Source organism: Anopheles gambiae, chromosome 3, assembly GCF_943734735.2.
Source record: "Anopheles gambiae chromosome 3, idAnoGambNW_F1_1, whole genome shotgun sequence".
Classification (NCBI taxonomy): Eukaryota; Metazoa; Arthropoda; class Insecta; order Diptera; family Culicidae; genus Anopheles; species Anopheles gambiae.
Genome location: NC_064602.1, coordinates 967,212 through 990,061, shown reverse-complemented (window position 1 = coordinate 990,061; position 22,850 = coordinate 967,212). Strand labels below are relative to the sequence as shown.

At 44.8% G+C, this 22,850-nt stretch overlaps 1 protein-coding gene across 9 annotated transcripts in view; it reads left to right on the top strand.

Annotated features, from left to right (window-relative positions):
- LOC1278170 (protein madd-4) overlaps window positions 1-22,850 on the top strand; it is a 119,736-nt gene that overhangs the window by 54,578 nt on the left and 42,308 nt on the right. For all 9 annotated transcript variants that reach the window (XM_061656286.1, XM_061656285.1, XM_061656289.1 and 6 more), the window contains exon 3: window positions 13,736-13,805. In XM_061656286.1, coding sequence (XP_061512270.1) covers window positions 13,776-13,805 — 30 coding nt within the window. In that variant the 5' untranslated portion in view covers window positions 13,736-13,775. The remainder of the gene's footprint in view (window positions 1-13,735; window positions 13,806-22,850) is intronic.

Below are 22,850 nucleotides of genomic sequence, written 5' to 3'. Positions count from 1 at the left end.
TCAAAGCACCACCTGGCCGTGGGCAATTTTCTCATCACCACAGAAGCGGCAAAAAATAAAGCAACCCTCTTTGCGGACCCATCCCTCCTACCGGGCGGGCTCGAGGGTTTTGTGTTTCTAAAATAGACTGCTGCGCCTTTTTGTCTCCTATTATGTCGCTCTCCTGCCGGGTTACGGCCGTTTCGCTTCCAAATGCTTTCATTCGTTTCCCTTTTTTTGTTGCTGCTGCTACTACCATCGCTTGGCAGCCCCCAAAAGCCATGCCCTCACTTGGCGCGCGCGCGTGAAGAGTGAACTTTTCCCATTTTCCTATTATGCTAATTTAGGTCCCTGTGGCGTAAAATCAATTCCTGCTCCCGAAATTAACTCACCCGGGCTCGATGTCATGCCTTGCCGTCGTCGAAACCTCGATCCCTCTGGGAGGCCCCGGCAAAGACAGGTAGTCTGTGGGATGGTACGGTAATGGAAAAGACAGCGATCGTCACACGAGTGGTTTGAGGTTGAGTTTTGGGAAAAGGTTGCATGAAAAGGCCTTCAGTGAATTCACAAGACCAAGGCTATGAAAGGAGAACAAGCGTACGGAAAGATCCCGAGTGTGCTCTAGATGTTGTATGGTGATAATAATTTGAGTGAGATTCTTTTACGATGTTGAACTCCTTTCTAAGATGTGGCAGGTTGAAAACAATATTATGACGGTGATGTAAATATGCGCAAAGTAATCTATAATTCCTTCTTGAAGCTGTCGGTGTTTGGTACATAAATGTGCTTAAAGCTTCGACTCGGTCCATAAACTTTGCTATTTCTTTTCCATCATTAAATGTGACCTTGGTCATACTTTCCACGTCGCGTACGAAAGCGATTGCGCTAGAAGACGGGTTCAATGCGAGAATTATTTCCATTTGGCAAACGACTGGCACTGAGTTTTAGGCTCCCCGTCTCACTCCCACAGCTAATTATGTGCTTTGCGTTGGGAAGTTAGCTTCGTTAGTTTAATTACCTGTGAGTGTATGAAATGGAGGGTTTCTTATTCCACAACAGATATAAAAACAGTTCGATAAATAAATAAACAACCACACTATACTCTTGTTGCCGTTAATCGTGTCCTGAATACTGTTCGAAAGAAGGAAACCCCCTACAAATGTCATTTCATATTGAACACACCACAATGGATCTATTTTTTTACGAGCCATTCCACACATTACAAGCTTTACACGTGACAGTTAATTGAGTTAAGCATGTGAATACCTACATTTGTTACTCAATCAAAACAGGACCTTATGCACTTCAATCACCATAACGTTCGTGGAAGCCGTGAAGCCTGCAACACGGGCTCACTCATTCCCTGGAGCAATCAACTTCAACGAAAAAAGGGCAAAAGCCCCACCGTTTGTTCCTTCGAAATCGCTCCATTTTCTATAATTGCCTGCATCCAACAGCCGATGTAAATAAACATATTAATTGCAGCCCGAGCAGAAACGTTCGATTATGCCACCCGCGCACTGTGTGGGGACACCTTTTTCGGCTCGTCGTTCCAACCTACCGAATCGTATGTTCCGTGATTGATTTATTACTCACATTGACCCATGTGCGCCTGCGAGCTGATAAAAGCCAGCACAGTACGGTGAACTGTCGCGGAGGTCTCCTGGCGTATGATATTAAGCGCCCTCCAAAACAACGCGCTTCGCACTTTCCCAGCCATCCCAGCACGCTTTTTCCCAACACGAATGGAATTTCCCCGAACGAGGGAACAGGTATGGGGATGGGGTGCAACAGCAGATGGGGTCGTATGTTTATTGTCGATTGCCGAGATTGCTCGTTCGACAGTTAATGGTACACGGGCTACACGGAATATTAGGTCAGATGCGAGCAGCGTTCCGTTCGGTAAAATTTTCATAATTAATTATATCAATTTATATTTACATACTGTTAACCGCACCGCCGCAAGGAAAGAGCCCTGAGCGTTTCCACCAAGGGCGCTTCCACTGCCAGCCACGCGAACAGCGAACAAATGATTCCCAGATCTTCTTCGCACAACATCGGTGGCATGGAGCAGGCAAGCTCGATGAACAGCCGTTAACCGACTCATGGTTCGAGGTTTACCAACACGATGAACGAACGAGCTTTCTACTCGGGGCGTTTTTTTAAGGGATAAGAGCACTTACATGCACCGCTGGGTCGTGACCGAGGGAAGGCAAGGACAAAATGGCACTCGATACAGCAGTTCCAGCTCATAAACACTCTAATCTGACTACATGCGCATTATGGATTATTATAAGTGTATTAACGAAGGCATGTGAGATCAATTTACGAAAATGCCAAACATGCGCACCCCACTCATGCACGTGTGTATCGCTCCAGTGGAGGGTTTGAAGCCAAAAAGGCATCAAGAAAGAATAAACCTCCTCACTGTTTCACCGCTGGATAATGAATCCGTAACATGCAACAAGCTTCGTTCGCTGACGTCGCGATGAAAGCAACTTACAAAACAGGGGGGGGGGAGAAAAATGGCACCAAAGTGCATACACAATTGTCGTTTGCTCGTGCCAAGTGAAACATTCCTTCGGCGTGTAGAGCGGTAGCTGCTTGGTGGCGATTTAAATTAATCTCATTTAAATAAATTAATATCAAAATTGCTTGATTCCCGTGGTGCAGCAAACAAGTAAGTTGTTTCTTACTCGCTTGGAGCGGGAAATAAAAATCAATTCCATGAGGCGAGGGGGGTGCGACAAAACCATATGCCAATCCTGTGGTGGTCGGTTTGGCGGCACAAAAACAAAGGCTTTGGTGATGAAATAAATTTTAAAGCTCACCATATGCACGCCGTACTCATCCTGACCCGAAAGAGAAGAAGAGATGAGTAAAAAAAACCAAAACAGACACATCCACAGTCGGGCAATTCGCGACAACATCAAGCGTCAGCGCCAGAAAACGATGTCATCGTATGGGCCGGCGAATGGCGTCCTCAAATACCCCGTATCGGTAGCCATTTGTTTTGCCCCCGGCTGCGGTCACCATAAAATGCCACAATTTATGCCGAAAACATTTACATGGCATCAATCAAACTGGCAAATAGTAGGGATATCGATCAAGCAGGGCAGGGCCGTAACGTGCTTTTTGTACTACCTCTGCCCGTTTGCCGCCTTCGTTTTGCGCACGGCACCGCGCACATGGTGTAGCAAACGGTGTAGCTTCCATCGGTTCGGCACATGTACAGCGGCACCATACCGTATAAACAGAACGTAAACATTCATCACGTGTGTGTGTTTGTGTGTTTGTGTGGCTGTGTATGCCCGTTGCATACCCACTGTGCAGTGGGATTGATCTGGGCTTTTCTGGCCCTTGCGGCTGCGGTTTCATGCGCTTCTTTGCGATGCTATCGAGCTGCGGTCTGCAGACTGGTTTCCGTGCTTTCGACGTAGGCGGTGATGATCGGCAGGTTGGAAACAGATCGGCACATAAAACTGGCAAAGGCGATGAAAGCAATGGGCGCTTTAAAGGTGGAAGAATAAATCAAGCATTTATCTTGGTCGCGGTGAGAATCTTAGCACATTTTTGCGTTCCTTACATTTTGCTGGCAAATGATGCTTATACATTGTGAATAGTTTTAACTTGTAGTATGATTTTGGTGGGTAAATTTCAGTTTAATTTTATTATTTTGTGCAGGCATTATGCAACCAGTTGACCTCAATGTGTCTTATTGCATCATAGAGCAGCATTATGCTTTCGGACAACGTTCCTAATTCTTCTAATGAACTTTTAATCTGATGCATTTATGCAATTTTGGCCCTGGGAAAACTTTTATTTTATAAGCAAAAAAGGGGCACATATACAAAGAAAGAGACGTGCCTAGCGCAGCATGTGAAATAACATGTGCCACCAGGAACAAAAGTGATAGGTTTTTTTAAAGCTCTTCTTCCCCTGCTGATGAACATCCGGTGCATAATTTTATTTCACTTTTTTTTGCAATAAAACTTTCTACCACGCTTCATAAATCTGTCGCAACGCGTTTTTTCTTGAATTTTTTTGCTTCTTGCAAGGATCGGCCCCGATGCATTGAAAAACAATTTTGCTAATGCAAATTTCGGACAAAAGTCACGTTTTATCTGGTGCCGCAAGAGATTTCCGGCCGTTTTGAGGAGTGAGTTTCAAATATTTGCTGTTTGTTTTCCCTTCTCTTTTCTTCTTTTTTTAAGCCGTTCAACGAAAATAGGTTAAGAGCGTTTATTCCAGCAGCATTCGTTCGAAACAAATAAAAAAAAACGCACTAAGAGGAGCCGTAAAACTGCATAATAAACGGCTGTATGGTTTCGTATTGAAATAAGTGAAGCAATTTCCGGCTACGATGATGAACCATTTTACCTCCGCGAGGGACAGACGATGCTTCCGAACTTTGGTTCAGCAAACTCGCCGCGACTGCAACCACGAGACAGTGGCAAAAGCGCGTGATTTTAGTCCAACTCCCGTTCGCAAAGAGACAAAACAAGCCGGGGCAACAGTCGGGACGGAAAGCGGCGGCGCGGAATGCATTGCAAAGTTTTGCCAACTTTGTCATCGTCCAGCGTCACCCTGTCAAACGGCCACGCCAGCCCAATGGCAGGGAAGTGCAATTTTCTGCAATAAAACAGCAATCAAGAGTGCCCTTCTGCCACGTTGGTTGTATCGTTGGGCACGTCGAGTTTGGCTGCAATTGCAGGAAGTGCAATTGATAAAGTCGGAAAGATTGCGCGAAAGGAAGTTGCAACTGGACCGGACCGACTTGGGCAGAAGGGCTAGCTGCTTAATACGAGACACCAGAACGGGTGATCGACAGACACATAAATGGGAGTCGTTTTTTGTTGGTGCCTTTGTGCCGGAAAATGCTGAGTTGGTGTTTGAACGTTTTATTGAACGACGTTTTACAACACAAAAAGGATCGATTCGGAGTTCATAATGCTGGGCTGATTTTGTATCGGAAAAAGTATCAAAATACTTACACCATTTTGTGTTGTTGGCGTATTGCATATTTTGTGTGAGAATGTCTGTTGCTAGTGCTGCAGGAAAACATTGCTTTTCATGATTTTACGGGTGGAAAATACACGCATATGGTATGTTTGACCTGCTCTATTTTATTTGAAACGCAAAACTTTGTTCGTTCAATCAACCTTCTGTCTATTTCCAATTTCAAATACTTCAACGAGTGCATCAACCGTAGTAGAAGAGTGAGCCAGTCGTATAAAAAAAATGATCACGTTAAATGCCTCCCAACGGCTGGTGGAAGAGTGGGTCAATTCTCGGCATTGTTATCGAGCTCGGTTGAAATATGGCGATTTGTTTTGATTCCTCAATTGCGTTGGCAAAACCGAGCTCCGCTGGCTGAAAATGGACTCCAAACGAATAAAAAAAGGTGAAAAATTTCTGCCCCCGTTTTTTCTTCCCCCCGTTTATGGCCCACCAGTGAGTGATGACGCTGGTTAAAACACTAGACCTTTTGCAGGGGCAGCAAAAAAGTGAAAAGTGCCAAAAGAAGAAAGAAAAACCTACGTCCCAAAACTCCCATCAACACTCAATTTCGAGCTGTTCCGCCCCGTCAATCCGCTGCGGTTGGCTGTGTGTGTGTGTGAGGTAGCGCTATTTGGCAAACAGAGGAAGAAAAATCCTCAAAGCATCCTAGCGATTTAGAAGGCGGTAAGATGGGTAGAAAATGAAAGGAAAAGAAACGCCAAGTTGGGTGAGAAATTTGGTGAGTAAACAACATTTTTCTTGTTTTCAGCGTTCGGGACCTGCCCGGCTTGGCACGGCACAGTTTACAGACAGCAGAGCCACGCAGATTGGCCGAGAGTTTGACTTATCAATCACACACAGCTCACACTTTGGTACAAACGCAATGTCGTCAAGAGCTCCTGAAGGAATAAAGCAGCGAAAGTCATTTCGCCCTTCCGGATGCTGATAAGAAACGCTTCGCTGATCGGTGACATTTGGTGGTGCTTGAGCGAAAGTTTTTTGTGGACTTCAACCCCACTTACTCGCTGTTTGCGGAGGGCGACGGACGTTCGGCAATTCATTTAAAAATTCAACCACTCAAGTGTTGAATGTAAATGTCAACGATTTATTTACGAGCAAGGGAACTTGGGAGTGCTTCACCTTGCGGCTGTGGGGTTTTGAGCAAGGATGAAAAGTAAAAACGTTAATACCCTTCCGGTTGTGGATGCTGAATTATTTACTTCGGCGCATTTTTACCAACTTTTTTCCCTTTTTTCCTCTTCAGAGTGGCGAAAGGGTTCTTCGCGGGTGAAAATTCCTTCAATTGGTGGGTCTTCGAGAGGATTAAACTTGACCGATAGCGATTTTTTGCGATGTGCTTTCACTCTCCTTACCAACAATGTATGTCAAGTGCGTATCGTCCAGCGAAAAAGGGAAAGCCAACCAACTTCCGTCCTTCATCCGGCTCTTAATACCTTGACCTTTTGATGCCTCCTCCCTTGGGACGAATAAAAATCATTTCCTGTGGAGGAGAGCGAGAGAACGCGAGAGTGAAGAAGTGGCAAAGTTGCGAAATGTGTCGATTATTGTTGGCCCTCAAAACTTTTGCCAGTGGGTGGTCAAAGTTTTTTCTTCCCAGCCACACGTAAAGATTTCTACCCAATGCTTTTGTCCTTTCGTTGGTCAATCAGCCTTTCAGTTGGTGGTGCTGTGGTCTGGCTGGTGTATCTCAATTGGGATTTTTTGATATTTTATTGAACTTTCCACCACTCATTCTTTACGGCACAATGAATCAATGGAGTGTCCTGCCGTAACCATCAGCTTCCATCGAGCAAATCCATTTACTCTCGCCGTTCGTTTGATCGATGCTTACATTCTTCCAACCACTTGGGGTTTTTGCTTGCAAGGATAAAAAGTGAAAAAATGAACCTTTCTCTTCGATTGAGATAAGAAAAAGTTTAATCGAAATAGCTTCAAAGTGTAGCTTGGGAGGAAAAAATCATCCGAAATTGCCACCCTCATTTTGGTTCGACTCCATTACCATCCCTGCCAAGTAACGTCCAGAGGTTAAAGCGTTGGTTTTGAGAATGTTCGACGAGTTATTATATTTTCAACTTTCTACGATGACCCACGGATGCCAGACTTGCCTTCTGGCCCGTGGGCTAGATTTGTGTTCGGTGCCCGTGAACCTTCGGCTCTTAACGAAACCCTGTTTTCGAGGTTTAACCATACCGTGTAACAAATGGCGCACAGGAAATTCGCCCTGAACGGCGTCATTTCCTACGGCAACTGTTTCTATCCGTCCTTTTTTCTTTCGAATTAGCGGAGGCCCGAGTTTGATGATCCGATCCGACGCACCCGAGGGCTGGAATGCGAAGCCTGGAAAAGGACGTGGAAAGATAGCTGATATTGTGTTCGGGTTGGCATGTAGCTTTTCGAGGTGATATAAGTTAATTTGGTACGAATTTATTGCCGCACTTTTTCGTGATGAAGGGAGTTTGAAGCTGGGGGTTTTCGTGGATTTTCATATGACTTTAAGTAAAATAATCTAGAAATAAGAGGAAAGCATTGCTTTCAATGTTACCACTCATGGTACGTGTAGGGTAATCATGTTGCACAAACTCGTTACAACAAACTCATGCATGTAGAAGCTTTCTTTTGCAAACTTCCTGCCAAACACAATATAAACATTCAACCAACCCAGCAGCACAGCACACGCTAGACTACAGGGATGTGCCTTCGCTTAGCAACACACAGCCCATATGTAATCGATATTCCGTACACGGGCCTCGCAAAGCTCGGTTTCCGTATCCTGCAGATAATAAAACAAACAACACAACGGCAGCAACAAAACATGTCTTATCCTGAGCATAATGTACCGCCGGTAAACAATCAATGCTTGTCGAAGCATAAAAGCTCGCTGTAACAACCGGAGCCGTTCCTTCCTTCGTTGCTTCCGTTCCCGGTTGCTTACACACACAAACACACACACACACACACAATCCGTGCCCGTACTTTACGACTACTGCCAACATGTGCTGGCAAATTTCCACCCATGTAGCCAATTTTAATTAAATTCAAACAATTATCTTCTAATCTACCGCAAACCAGATCGGCCTGTCGCTAGCAGGACTACACACACACACACACACACTCACACGAAAAAAATCGATACCACTTCACCCGGCCTATGGGAGTGTCTGGCAGTACCCCAAAAAAGAGCTCGAACTGCACGAACTAACAAAAAGAATTTCTTAGAAGTACTTGATCGCAAATTCGCTAGAAATTTTTGGCGAACCGATTTGCTGTCGCGTGTTGTAAAAGGGAAATGAAGTTCGCTGTCTCTTGCCATGTTAACACCTCGTTCGAGATGGCGTCTTACCCCTGGTCCTGGTGAGCTTTCGGGGTTGGGCTTTTCGGTCCGATTACTCGTTTGTTTAGGACTGCGATTTGTTGGGAAAACAATAGCTCAACCGTTTGCGAAAGTCAATTTAACTAGAGAAAGATAAATATTTTATCTGCAAACGGTCGCAAGCAGTTGTTTTTGGTAAAGGAACGTGACGAGAACGCCCGATCACTTCATTATTCGATAGCTGAAGGGAACTAAAGGGACCTAATGGAAGTTGTTTTTTTTTATTGTAAAACCCAGAAACAACCTAGAAATATAAAGTAAAAATTTAATTTCCTCGTACGTATTCATAATTGAGACTGTGATTGTGTTGAGGTTTGCATACTTTTGGGCGTTTTCAATTAAAAGCAGAACAACTAAAGCAAACCTTCAAAATGTTATGAAATTATTGCTACAGCCAAAGTTCAAAGAATCTCTACATCGTTTCCATTGGTTGGACAGCATATCATTCCATGCACTATAAAAAAAAAACGATAAAACATAACCAATAAAAATCGAACGTTCATTTTTTTGCGTGCAACCTCTCCCTTCCCTACTGCCGCAACATTATCCATCACTAAATTGAGCATTTCTTTTACGTTCCCGAAAACCATCCATTCCGATCAGCTCACCGTTTCCGTGCAGAGCAATTTCGCTTGCCATCGTGTGCGCGTACTAAACAGTTTCCATTGCACACTACACGTTTATTACTATGCGCCCACCCCCACTATAAACTCCGCTCTCAATCGCGACGACGATCGGGGCGAGATTGTTTGGTCGCGTGCCTACGACCGACCGAATCGATCCACTACCACAATGCGATAAAAAATACCTTATTGATAAACACTCACCCACAGGGGAGACAGCAGGGATAAAGGTTAGATTTACACGGGACCGTACCTGCTAAGGGACACGGGGTACGTCACCCATTTTTGCATATTCACGCATGGCTGCGATACAAATGACGATATTCTCTACCGAAACATCCCTCAATCACGGGGTGAATGTTACCTTGCCTGACTCTCCACCAAGGCTGCAGGAAGGGAGAGGGAAGAACGAATGAATTTGAAATAAACAATGTCATGAAATATGCTATCCAATATTCTACACCTCCACCCAGTGTGTGTTATTCGTGCCATTTTTTTTCTTCGCTTTCTCTTTCCCGGGGACGAGATTTGATGATGGGAAATAAAACACAACTAGTGACAATGGTCATGGACGGGCCTGTGGGGGGTGGGAAACGCGCGGGTGTGTCTGTGGGAAGTAAATATGAGTGTTATTACATCCTCGGCAGTGGCATTCCGCTCCATTTCGGTACCATCCGGTGCCGCTGGGCAAGAGTGCTATTTTGACATGACATTTTGCACGCAGATCGATGCCTGTTGTTGGTGTGTGTGTGTGTGTGTGGGTTGAATTGCGCTTTTCAAATACAATTTCCCAAACATCGCCTCCAACAGTACGCAAGAAGAAGAAAAGTTCCCCCTTCGATAGAAACGAGGCAGTGAAAATTCCGAAAGAAAACTTTGTCAAGAGGGATCGTATTTCGGTGGCAAAAAGGATTTTATTTCTCTACACGGTAGGGTCGATCGCGTTCCCTGCGAAACGTATTTTATATCGAAAGGACTCTTCGACTGCTCTCAATGTTGCAAATAACATCACATACACACACACACACTCACAAACACACAGAAATGCAAAAAGGGGTTTGCTTTGAATGGTAAGTTTATTTCAACCCGTTCCCGTTGCGCGAACAGCAAACTCACTTCAATTGACTTGTGATTTTTCACCTCACGGCCGTATCTTGATGGCACACTCCAATGGCACACATACAGACACACACACGTGGGAGAAAAGGAGTCGCCACACCGTCACACACTGCCTCAACATTCCGGCAGTGCCGTAAAACTTCCATCCCTCCCATCAACAGTCGAACGATGTCAACCATTTAGACGGACATCGATCAGCGTCGCTTTTTGGTTGTCGTTTTGCGGCTGACTGTGGAGCAGTCGATAGGGCGGGAAATTTGCGAACGGAAGAATCATGGCATGGGTATTATTTTGTTTCCAGTCGGTTTTTTTGGGACCGTGACGGGGGGGACGGGGGGGGGGGTAGGTTGCCATTCCCGTCTCGTGATCGATTGAAGAGTTGTTTTTTTTTTTCGCCGTGCGTTCGCTTCTATCCGCTTCCTGAACACAGACTGACGGAAGCCATTTGTTAAGGGAAGAGGTTTGCTTTATTTCTTTCCCCTTTTTGTTGTTGTTGTTGTTGGGCCAAACGGTTCAGTTCCTCTGCATGCGCGCTGTAAGCTTCACTAAACTGGTCATCAGTTTGTTTAGCAAGGATTCAGATTTATGGACCGAAATCCTGTTAGCTTTGGGCTGATAGATGAACTGAGCTCGTGTGGCGGGGCTTTGGGTGTGCCTTCCGTCCGTTTTGGTGGAGGGAAAATTTGCTCGTGGGGAAAAAAAGTACGGCAATCCAAATTTGGCAGCAGTCATTTTCAATACGATGGGAATAGTTCGTAAAGAATGATGGAATATGGAATTTGTATGGTCGTCATAACCCTACACACACACACAAAAAAGTATACGCTCAGCCTTCCTTTCCCAATGCAATTCAATTGAAATGATTTTTCTGGAAAAGGTCAGGCCCCACAGCAGCGTTGTGTGGCGAATGGACACGTGTAAGGCTGGGTGCGAACGCGTAAGTTGACGCACATGTTCGCACAAAACCCTTTCGACCCACAATGGGATTTTATGCGAGCGTACCCATCGGAGAAGCAACATAAAATATAAAACACTGGCACCCGGCTGGACCGCTGAAAAGCAAAGTCATATTCAGTGGTGAGGAGCAAAATAAAAAAAGAGTCCAAGAACATGCAAAACAACAACGTGCACAACCTGAAAACGTGATAAAATTTTCATAGCCAACAAATTGGATTGTTGAGGTTAGTTTGCCGACATTTTTTGTTTGGAAACTCTAGGGGGGGAAAACGGGACTGCAAATAATGAATAAAAAAGCGCCAAACTAGAAAGAGATAGTGTGGGAGGAATGGAAAAAGAGGCACGGAAAGAGTAAATTTTAAAAACAGAAATGAAACAGCCACCGGTTAAAAAAACGCAAAACACAAGTAAAAGCCACACTGAAACAGATAATGGACTGACTGACAAGCGTAGCGCAGGGATTGCTTTAAATTGTACGCGAAAATGGAGGCAAATAAAATGGCCGCTAGCAGATGCGAGGAGCGGAGGGAGAGTTTTGAAAAACATCATTCCAAGCCAAATATCAATAGCAACAACAACAGAGAAAAAGGCAAACAAGAAATAATGCACACAACATAACAAAAAAAAAAAACAGATGCACAACTCACAAACGCTCCAATCCGACACAAACAACGTATCCGCTGATAACACACGCCAGATTGGAGTTTTTTTTCTGGACTGCACGGAGTTAAAACAGGGATGAACGTGCTCGGATGGTGATTGAAAATATGTGACGTGATGAATATTTTAAAAAGTTTGATCAAATTCATCGTTCCACCGATCGGCAGCTGGGCTGCTTTCCCGCGCGAGGATTTATTTAGATCATTTAAAGTGATTGAATGAGTGAAAGGCCTGGCAGGTGGTAATGGGAAAAATGGGTTACCGTTTTAATTGCACTGAGTAAACTCACTTTGCTGCAATTTGTTCCTTGTATTTGTAATCGTAAACAAATAACGCCCCGCCCGACGTACGACACAGCCCAAACGAAACCCAACTTCCCGAACTATGCTCAACGAACTCTCGGCCCAATATACTGATTGATTTGTATGTTTTGATGCTAGCAAACATCAATCCAGCCCCAAACGGCAGTAGTTATGATTAAATCACTTCGCAAATGATGCCCGGAGAGCTCAACAAGCACGACGAGAGCGGGGGAAATGAACATGTTTGCACAGTGGTACGGAACCTTCACTTGTGGGGAAAAACTTTCCGTGTCCAACGCAACGCCGTGTAGCAGAAACAGAAACATTACCCTTGTTCCAAGTATTCCAAGTCTCTCGGCCAACCGAAACTAGTGACTGACGATGTTCTTTATGCTTGCCGTTCAACTTTTGATGCTCTCTTGAGCGCCAACTTGGACTTGTACCGGGACTTGCCTTTCCAAAGGTGGGGCCAACCGAGAGCTGAATGTATCGTAGTTTCTGCAACCCTCCTGGACGCCCTGCGCTGCTCAACAGTTTCTGGACATGATATTTCTTAAGAAACTATCCCGAAACAAGTTTAGGGCGCCAAGTTTCGTGCACTATCGTTACCGTGTTAACTCGGCAGTAAGCGGCTGCAGGCCCCGAAGGCAAAAATCATGTATCTCTTCGAGTGCCTGCGCTGAGAGTGGCTACCAAGTTTTGCCCCGAACCTGCTGCAAAGTTGTGGTTCTTTTCTGAGAACGAATGTAGGAGAAATAACCCAGGGTCTGCAAATTCGTGTGTGCTTACCTTTTGACCGGTTTGTTTCAGATGCTTTCCAAAGAATTATGTCCGTGGCCATGGATACTTTAACGGTTTAGCATAGCTCTAGATGGGATGCAAGAAACATCAAAATAAAATTGATGTTCTGTTTGAAACCAATGTAAAACAATTCTTCACAATTAAACTTTTCCTCCGAAATGTGGTCTTAATTGTTGTACCTTCAGCTCTCAAACACTAAACGCAACAATCATTCATCTCAAATAAAGTCTCAATCACCTACACCATTCATTCTTAAACTTTACGCTCGAATTGTGCAAACCCGCCAGACCATAAAATAAATGCAAATGAAATTCGTAACTCTGCATTTTCCACCCATTCACTGGCAGAGAAAAATAAAACAATATTCACGAACGGGTTTATCCCACCACGTCTCCCCGTTTGGGGTCTTTGTAAGGGAGAGCTTTTACACTGGAAACGTCGAGTGTAAAGTTTCTACCAAACGCAACAACCCGCTGCCTTCGAATAATGACGCTCGTCATTATCGAAAAGTTTCATGCAGCTTTCGGCACGAGAGTAGAGCCAGTAGAGCAGTTCGCGTCATCAAAGCCATAAACGGCGGGCTCGATTTTTAACAGTCACTTTTATTTCCATTCCCAGAGCTCTGAGACTGGTTAAATTGCATTCAAATTGGCTGTAAGTTTATGGCAGCAGCTTTACCATTTTGCAGCTGGGCAAATATAATTTTTTGATGATTGAAGACGGCGAAGCGTCGAGTTAAAGGGGCAATAGCTTATAATCTACTTTTTGAATTATCCTGATAATTTTGCAAGGCGCTTGCTCTCTGAGCGACGACTGTATGAATTTTATGTTTGAAATTGCGTAATAATTCTTAATAACATTACTAATCTCGTTGCAATCATCTTTCGTTTTTATACTTTCAGATAAGAAATAAAAAATGGTAGCCGATCTAAGTTGATAAAAATGGATTACAAGGAAATTATATTGCTACTAGTAAGTATGAACACTGTTCCATAATTAAACAACACTTGTTTGACTTATATTCACATAAAATACATTAATAAGCGTACTTTAAATTGTGAGTTCATGGAAAATGTTTCGATTGCATGAGTGTTAGTAAAAACAAAGCTTACATAATGAACCAACAAAACACTCAATGAATCAGAATTAAATTAGTTATTCAACAAACAACGCTCATAAACAATCATACCCACGGCCAGCCCACGCCATCCATACGCTTCCTTTCATTAACGCCACCACTACCACCCCTGTGAAAGGTTCGTTAAAAACCATTCTCCAATCTCGGGCCAAAAACGCTGTATCCATCGCATAATGAACGTTCGCTGAATTCTAAAGCGACGACAGCGGCACAAAACAATGTATCGAAGCTCGTGCCAGCAGAAGAACTAATTTGCGTTTGCTCGCGCACATTTGTTGATCAACAACAGCCGAACCTGGAGAGATGGAAAGTGGTGTCCAAATGATAGGCTTTTGTTTTTCCCGCGATTCACGCGCTTTTCCATTTAAATCGCCCATTTCCATTAGGGAGCTTATCGGGGATGAGCAGTGCGAAAGAACAGACGCTACGCGTCTTTAAGCGCACGGTACGAAATGAAGCTGCTTTGTTGCGAGAAATGAAAACCTATTCGGCGGAAATGTTTGGTGATGCGCGGAACTCGGGCGTACTCGGGGTAGATTAAGGCGCACAATGTCTTCCGCAGGAGCAAGTTCACAACGGCACAACACAGAAACCGTGATGGTGTCGTTGGTTGATGGTTTTTGATTTTCCACCCAGTTGAGAATGGTTGAAGTTGAGTCGCGAACGAATCATTGGAGGAGGCACAAACCTTTCTCCGGGAAGTGTACAAATATGCACAAACAATTCGCAGCAAATAGCGTAATAGATTTTCCCTAAAAGTTGTCCCACGCTACACACTGTTTCCTAAAAGAAGCGTAGGAGCAACGTCTCTTTAACGCGTTCGCATGGTGGGAAGAAAATAAAGCTAAAAACACATTTTATATCCTGTTTCCATCAGCTTAATCTCACTATGCATTGATTCTTGGGCATCCCATTGTTTGCTGTTTGATTCGTTTTCCACCGGGAGAGTTTATTTTCCCCTCTTTTGAGTTTGGAATTCGAATCAACAAACACAAATGCTTATCGCTGTCCAGCCGGTAGGATCACCGTGGTGTTGCCGATTCCTGTGTTTGATAATCGTGTAAGGAAGCACACAATCGCAGTGCTCCCCCCGAAAGAATAGCTAACCATCACGGGATGGCGAATGGTGGACGCTGGCCGCCAGGCCGAAACGATGAACAAATTAATCAAAGTTATGTAAATATTTACCCGCTTTTATCTGATTCCGTCCTGTGCAGCGTGTACAGGTGTGGGGTGTGTGAGCGCTCAAAAAAAAAAAAAGATCCCGCCGAATCCGTGTGCCATCGAAGAATGAAAGGCAAACGATATGAATCCGAACAACAACTATACAAACCAACATTCCAAACACATCTTCCACACCTTCCACTCTCGGTGCATCTCAGTCGGTTTATATAAAACAAAAAATAAATGGGAAAGAATTAAGCGAAAACCAAATCCGAGGGATTGAATGTCAACAAAGGGAAGGCATGGGGGAGAAAATCCTCGCTGCCACCAAGAACCCGCGTGATGGATATGAGCGCTCGAATTGGGCACGTAATTCGTGGGAAAAGTCGAAAAATGCACCACATACATAACGAGAGAGAGAGAGAGAAAGAGTCCCGGAATGTAGGTCGTCCGTATGCCGCGAGGATTACTTCCAGCGATGAAATATGGAAACGGGGCATTATTATAATTGCTGATATTTGTTGAATTAATTGATATTGGTGATGGGTGCCGATTTTATCTGGCTGAAATATGGCCAGTGACGTGGAGGGCGAGTGGACGTTGGGTTGGGTAAAAAGAGCACAATGCAGTGTGCTTTGTTGAGCGGACCTTCCGAGAGAAGTTCATCCATCAAACCGCCGCTCGACGTGCTTTCGTTGAATGGTTCTTAATTCGGGAAATCCAGAATGCATTCTTTTCATATCGTTGCATCATAACTTGAGAGGTACTGTGCTCTTCAGAACATTAAAAAAATGAGGACGAATCACCAATTATTCAAGCCTTTACGTGGTCTGGAATGGTTGGAACTAGATTGATTTGTTTTATATGCTAGAATTTCTGTCCCTATTCTCTTTTTTGTGGTTTAATTTCAAGAACAACTGTACAAAGAATTATAAAAAAAACCTCATCAACGATTTATGATTCTTGTGTTTCTTGTAAATGTGTCTAATTCAACGAGAATTCTATAAGATAAAACTATAAAAAAAACACTCATTAGATTGCAAAACTTGTCCATTTGCAAACTGTCCATGCTCACAGTGCGAACCTTTCCCTTGTTGCTTCATTGGCCCCACAATGCGTGTGCCAAATTTACGTGTATGTGTGCATGTGTCTCCGGCATCCTTTTCCGGACGAATCGTGTACCTTTGCCACCAGCACCAGGGCGCACCGCACGATCGAGCCCCCGTTCCGAAAAGATACACAAAACAGATAACGCAAACAATATCATAGTATCAAATTGAAAGGGAAACATACCCACGGCCACAAAGCCTCGGGAGCGGGGGCTGGGAGGCCGCGGAGGCACGCTTCTTTGCTTGATCGTAAGCTGCAAAATCTGCACCTTCGTTGCCCGGGTGTATCGAGACTAAATGATGCCTCCCCAAAGTGTAAGTAAAAGCAAAATCTATGAACAGGTTAGCTTCAAAAATTGATAATCGAGCGGCTGTGTGTGTCTGTTCCGGGAGGGCCTGGGCCCAGAAAGGCCAGATCATCGTGCTCGTGTGCGTGTGTGTGTGTGTGTGTGTTGTTCGAAGTCGGAGGGCCGGATGGTTATGCTGGCGTGTGGCTTCGGTTCGGTAAAGTGCTATATTTTATGTGAACACAGCGTAGGCGAGGAGGCAAGTCTTTCGGATCGGGAGCTGATATCGTTGGATTGCTAAGCCGGGATAATGCGATTAACATGTTGTTGTACAGTTTAGCTTCATAATGAAAAAGACGCCAAGTGGGCTTTGTGGGCTGTAGCATGTGTGAAAGTTTTGTCTGCGTGTTTGTGCATGAGTGTATGTGTGTGCTTAAGCAAGTGGTTCGACCATGCCTCTGCGTACGTATGTGTGCTTGCTCGCTGGGACTATCTGGGGTTTGCGTGGAGTGTAATTTATTTTCCCTCCCTGCTGGGTTTCCATTTCCACATGATTAGGCAAATGAAGCTGATCATGCGCCTCTCCAGAGATCTATTTATTAGACGGAATGTTCCGTAGATTTTGTGTGAGAGTAAAAATTGATAGTTTTTAGATAAAATGTATTACGAACTATGTTGATATGAAGCATATCAACGTATTGCAAGCTATGGCTAGTATGCCATGTTAAATCAACTGAATCCGGTGCAACATTAATCAAACATTGTAATGCTCTGTCGCTTAAAACAAACGGTTGTGTAATTGAAACCGCATTGACCTCGAATGTCCCCACCAACAACCTGTCAACCACGGTGAATGACACTGAAACAAACCACCGCAAAATAACGTTGACACTCTTTTTTTCATTGTCGGGCCTCTTCCCACCCGCCCGGCCCTTGATTGCGTCACGAAAAGGTCTCGATTAAACCGAAACTATCACACGTCCTCGATTCGGCGAGTCGTTTTCTTTTTCGCTCTACCAACCCATTTAACCGAACGCTCACGTTTAGCCACATCATTGTACCGTTGCTTTCATGAGACAGGTAACAACACCCACCCGCTGCTAAAGCGAGAAACCTTCCCATCCCTAAACAAACACATTCCCTTTTTAATGGAACGTATGGGACTCGTGAGACTTTAGCACGTTGCGTACTAAAATTTGATATTCGATCGATTTAACGACCGTTTTGCCACACCAATCAAAATCTCTACCTCTACGTTTTATCCTCCATCCTACCACATTGGGTTCTCGCCGTCTGCAATACACACACAACCACACACGTAGGTGTATCCTTCCCCGCACGCGACTGTCAGCGGTTGTAACGTTTCATCGGCATCCTTTCCGCATGCCGGGGACGGTTGGAATTTGGTTGCGCATTTCACTGCTGCGAGATGGAGCTGACTTTCATCATGTTTGCAAATTTGCACCCACACACCCCGTTCCCCTATCGGCTTTCGTCGCCCTATACGAGGCATTGACGCAGACACGGTGGCGTCTTAAATGTTTTAGTATAAATTTATGTAAGTAGCACCTCGATCTCTCTCTCTCTCTCTCTCCCTCTCTTTGTTTAACCACTGTTCCCCAACACAACACCACTACCACAGTGTGGCCACGGCTTGACAACTAACCTTCGAACAACTTGATTTCGCTCGCACAACCACCATCGCCACCACCACTAGCACCGCCATGGTTAGGAAAAGTGACGGTGGCGATTGTCTTGGGTTAAAAGATGATAAGATGAACCGTGCCGTCCGCTCATGGTTTGCTTCTAGCAGCTGCAACGAGCGCTTACACACACACTCATACACACATACCTACACTCAAATACAACATGTTCATGTTTATGCTGCTTGCGAAGTGTCATTAAGCTGCGAGAGGGTTCAGCTAGCAGCTGTCGTCTTGTAACGACGCTGACGACGAGGGGGGAATGAAGTGTTGGGAAACCTCCCATAAGAGTACCTTAACCCCATCGTCGTAAGTCCGCACTTTGATAAAGACGGGGCGTGCGTTGTCGGAGTGGGTTATATAATTTTTATGAAGTGTTTACTGTGCTCGCTGCTGGGCGTACAGGAGACAATGGCGAATGACTTTGTTTGAAAATGCGAGCACGTGTATCCCGCCGGCAGGGAAAATTAAAACACATTACGCGCACACAATCCATCCGAAATGGCGTAATTAAAGGCAGGCAGCTTGGATGAAATCTCTGTGAAACTTCGTAGCTCGTGGTTCATAACGCTTGCAGTGGCGGTTGGAGGCGGGGCCGGATCCCATCATGCTGATGGTCGATAAATATTAGCTAAAAATGTTCAAATACAATCTACCCGTAGATGGTTCATTAACCGGGTTGATTGTATTTTAGGAAAGGTTAAGGCGTGCAAGACGATACGATAGGTTTTGCAATCTCCCCGTAGCGTTGTTTATTTTAAATATTCAAACCATTGAACTGTTGTAGGAGGCAGTACAGTGCTGTCGTCTGCTCGTTGCTTGCGTGAAAAACCATGCGTCTCCATTTCTTTAAAGTACTGGGCGTCTCCATGAATTTTCCATGCACACAGAATTTGATACAACATCCGAACCGTTATTCGAAGACAAAAACTTCCTCACAACAGTTTGATGTATTTTTACGGTTCTTATCCCTCCCATCGATGCTCCAAAATCCTACTCCATAAACAAAGGTTTAAACTACAATCACGATTTCACGTTCGCTGCTTTGCCAAACCTATCGAACGAACTTTTATCCTTTCCATCATCATCATCATCGCAGCTATCACATCAATGCCTGCGTGACTTTTCACTTCCTACTGGGAAGACAGTAGCTCAGCCCCGTTACGCTAGAACGAGCCGACCGCCGACCCGTCACCCAGCCCAATTGTTCCGATTTCGGAGTGAAATGATTATTCAAATCCGTTCACAAGTGCGAAAATCCGATAGCCTTTGCACCCGTTTCCCTGCTTCCCGGGGCACACTAATGGCAACTTTTTAAATTGGGTTGGATCCTACAGCGCGGACACTCGCCGGGCCGCGCCACCATCGACATAACCGTTTGCGCCGGTGAAGCATAACGATTGTTTTTCTTCGGCCAGCCCGCCAGCCCACCCCGTACGGCAGTTACGAGTCGTTATGGTTGGCTGGCTGGTGCCGACGCTTCGCGTTTTCCATCCAAAAATTGTCACTTAGCGTGTTTCCGGTTCACGATCGCCTGAAAGTTTAATCTTTCGCCTAATGGTTCCGGATCGTACTCAATTTATCGCGCCGTACCTTGTGCGACGTCCGCTGCTGCTCGTTTCGCCGTTCGGTGTGGATAAAAAGTTTCCCGTCTGGTAGAAGGGGTAGTGGTGGGTACTCGTGGGATGGTTTATCTTATCACTAACAAAACTGTGTATTTCTTTGGGCTTTTTGGGGTGGGAAATTGCTGTTGACAAGTTGGTTGATTATTCGGTTTTCCTCATTTCGTCAGACGGTTTTGACGTGCCTGTCGTCTGGTGATGGTGGCGGTTTTATTGAGTTTATGCGGAACATTGTTTTAAAGAGACCAAAAGGGCACATAGGCTTTAAGAAAAGGTTCTGAAAAAAAGACTCATTTTTATATCAGGTTCAAACACTGCTTCTTTCACTTGTCAACTGATCCACCCTGAAAAGATCAATTACGCTACATTACGCTATTTCCCTTGCATCAAGCTTAATAATATATTTGAAAGCAACATCTACCTTTCACAAAAAGGTTGTGAATAGTGAGAAAAAAACGTTTAAATTGGCATGAACAGGTAAAGCTGAATTTTCAACAGAATAAAACACCAAAGAACACGTCAAGAATGAAACTTAATACCACCACACCCGGTCGGTATTCTTCCTACATTGCTACGAATATATTTACTCTGGTTTGCCCCCGGCACAGCAAGCAGATCGTATCAGGACGTTCAGGTACTGCAGCAAATCTCACACACCAACATACATCCTCTTTACACATCTTTTTATTCATTGGAAGTGATTCCGGGGAAAAAAGTGTCGTCACATGTTCTGCTTGCTTGACAAGAGCACGATTGGCATCAGCCGAGCGAAGAAGTGGAGTTCTCCTTCAAAAATTTGAATAACGTCCCATTCTAACAGTCATACGACGATCAATTTTTGGGCCAAATTTCCATAGCGAAATTAAGGTGTACGCGAACAAATGATGTTGCTTTCCACATCCAAAAAAAACCTGCCCTACTCTCGCCTACACGCGAGGAACTTCATTAAGCACTCGACAATCGTTGCTCCATTTTAGACGTTACGTGAAATTGTCATACATGCTCTCGGGTAAGAATGAACAAGGCACATTTTATCCCACCCTTTCCCCATTCTTCTAACAAGAGCATGTGGGTGTGTGTGTGTGTGTGTGTGTGTGAAAAGTACTTTTCCTTCGAGTGCACACAATCAAGTGTCTCTCTAGTGATGAATCTTCAGTGAAGTTGCGCTCTCGAGGCGTACGGTTATTACTCTCTTCCACTTTCTTCCGAAAATGCACCCCGTCCCGACGCCGCGATGGCTGCACTGCGCCCCGAAAGGTGAAGGACACTTGATACGCGCGACCTTTGTTATGTTGATTGTTGCAGTACATCATCGGCTGCACAACGGGAGACAGGTTGTCAAACGGGTTGCAACGTTTCTAAATTATGCTTAAAGTATTACATGACGCTTGTCAAAATATCGTGTGCCTTGTGGGGTGGGAAATGCAATGTGCGGTTTGGTGAATTATGCACCCAAGAAAATGAAACTATAATCGAGCCTAACAAGCGTCTAGGTGGTGGTTTCAAATGCAATAATATGAGCAAGGATAAGCTCAAAAACAAAATATCGTACACTAATTTTTGTCATTTTGGATGTTTTTTGATGCATAAATATTTATGTCGATAACGAAAAGTTTGTTTAAATTTCTAAATATTTGTTTGCAGAATCGTCGCATATACATAAACTGCATACTTTATTGCAAAAGGCTCAATGTCACTTGATTGCAGCGCGTTATTTTTATTCGTTTCTTTCGAACCCATCCCGATCGAAGTATGGCGTCGTGTAACGTTTGGATAACACATTTTCAAGGCTGTCCATGCTAAATATAACGTCCCCACAATGAACCATTCACGTGGACGGAGTGTTGTTCTAAATTATGCACCACCATTTGCCGAAGCCCAATTGCAGACGGTACCTTCTCTCGAGCGAACCATCGCTCCTCGAAACATCTGTGTACATTATGTTTCTTTTGTTCCTCCATGTGTGTGTGTGTATCTGGGTGTGTTTGTTAAGTCCCCAGTACCTAGTAACTGCCGCATGTCGTTCTTCATTAGCAGTAATGTGAACTTTTCGAGCGACATGGTAGCCCCCGAACCGATTGTTGTGTTTTGCAAACCGGTCAGGTTCGTCAAATAGATGAATTTCTACGGAGCGGCAGAGACCGAGGAGCCCGCAGCACTGGAAGACCCACACTGATCACACTCATTTGTTCCGTAATCGTCAACCCATCGTCATTTTGGTTTGAATCGACCGAAAGTAACGAGCGGTAACGGTTGGCTTTCCCTCGCATGTTACTGTGCTGCGGTAGCGAGTACACCAACAAAGTACTGCCGCAACCTTTCCCACCACTCCCGTGGGCAAACAATTCAGTCCAATCCCCTCTCCTCCTCCCGAAACAAATCCCGTGCCCGCGTACAAAACCCGTGCACACAGAGGGAAAAAGATTGATAAATAATTTACAAACACTGTCAGCCTCCGTCAGTCAATTAGATGGGGAATGTTTCGCATCGCTTCCCGTCCAGGCGCGACTATTTTCCGTGTCCCTTCGACCGCCTCTCCCAATCCTCCCTTTCTCTGGAATGTGTCCTGATTCATCCATCCAAAACATGCGCTCGCTCGGTTCCTGCGTCCTGTGTCGCCGCTACGTTTTCGGTGGGTTCTTTCCTCGGCTCGGAGTGCCTACCGTGGCGAGAGTTTCTACGGCCCAAACACCGAATGGCATCGTCTCCATAATGTATTAACTTTTATTCCAGCCAATCTCGTTGGCCTCTGGTGCCTGCAGAGGCGGCTCGCACTCTGGTTGCTGCTGACACTTTTCCCGCTTCAGCCCAACCAGGCCAAGCGGTAACCGGGACGATGCTTCTGCACCGCACAGCGGACAGGTTTTGTCTGTATTGTTTTTTTTTTGTTTTTGCTTTCCGAGGGATTTTGGGAGTCTCTCGACCTCCTCACCACGTCCCAGACCCTTGAGCGTTGATAAAAATAAGTGAACCAACTCCGAATAGTCACTCTTG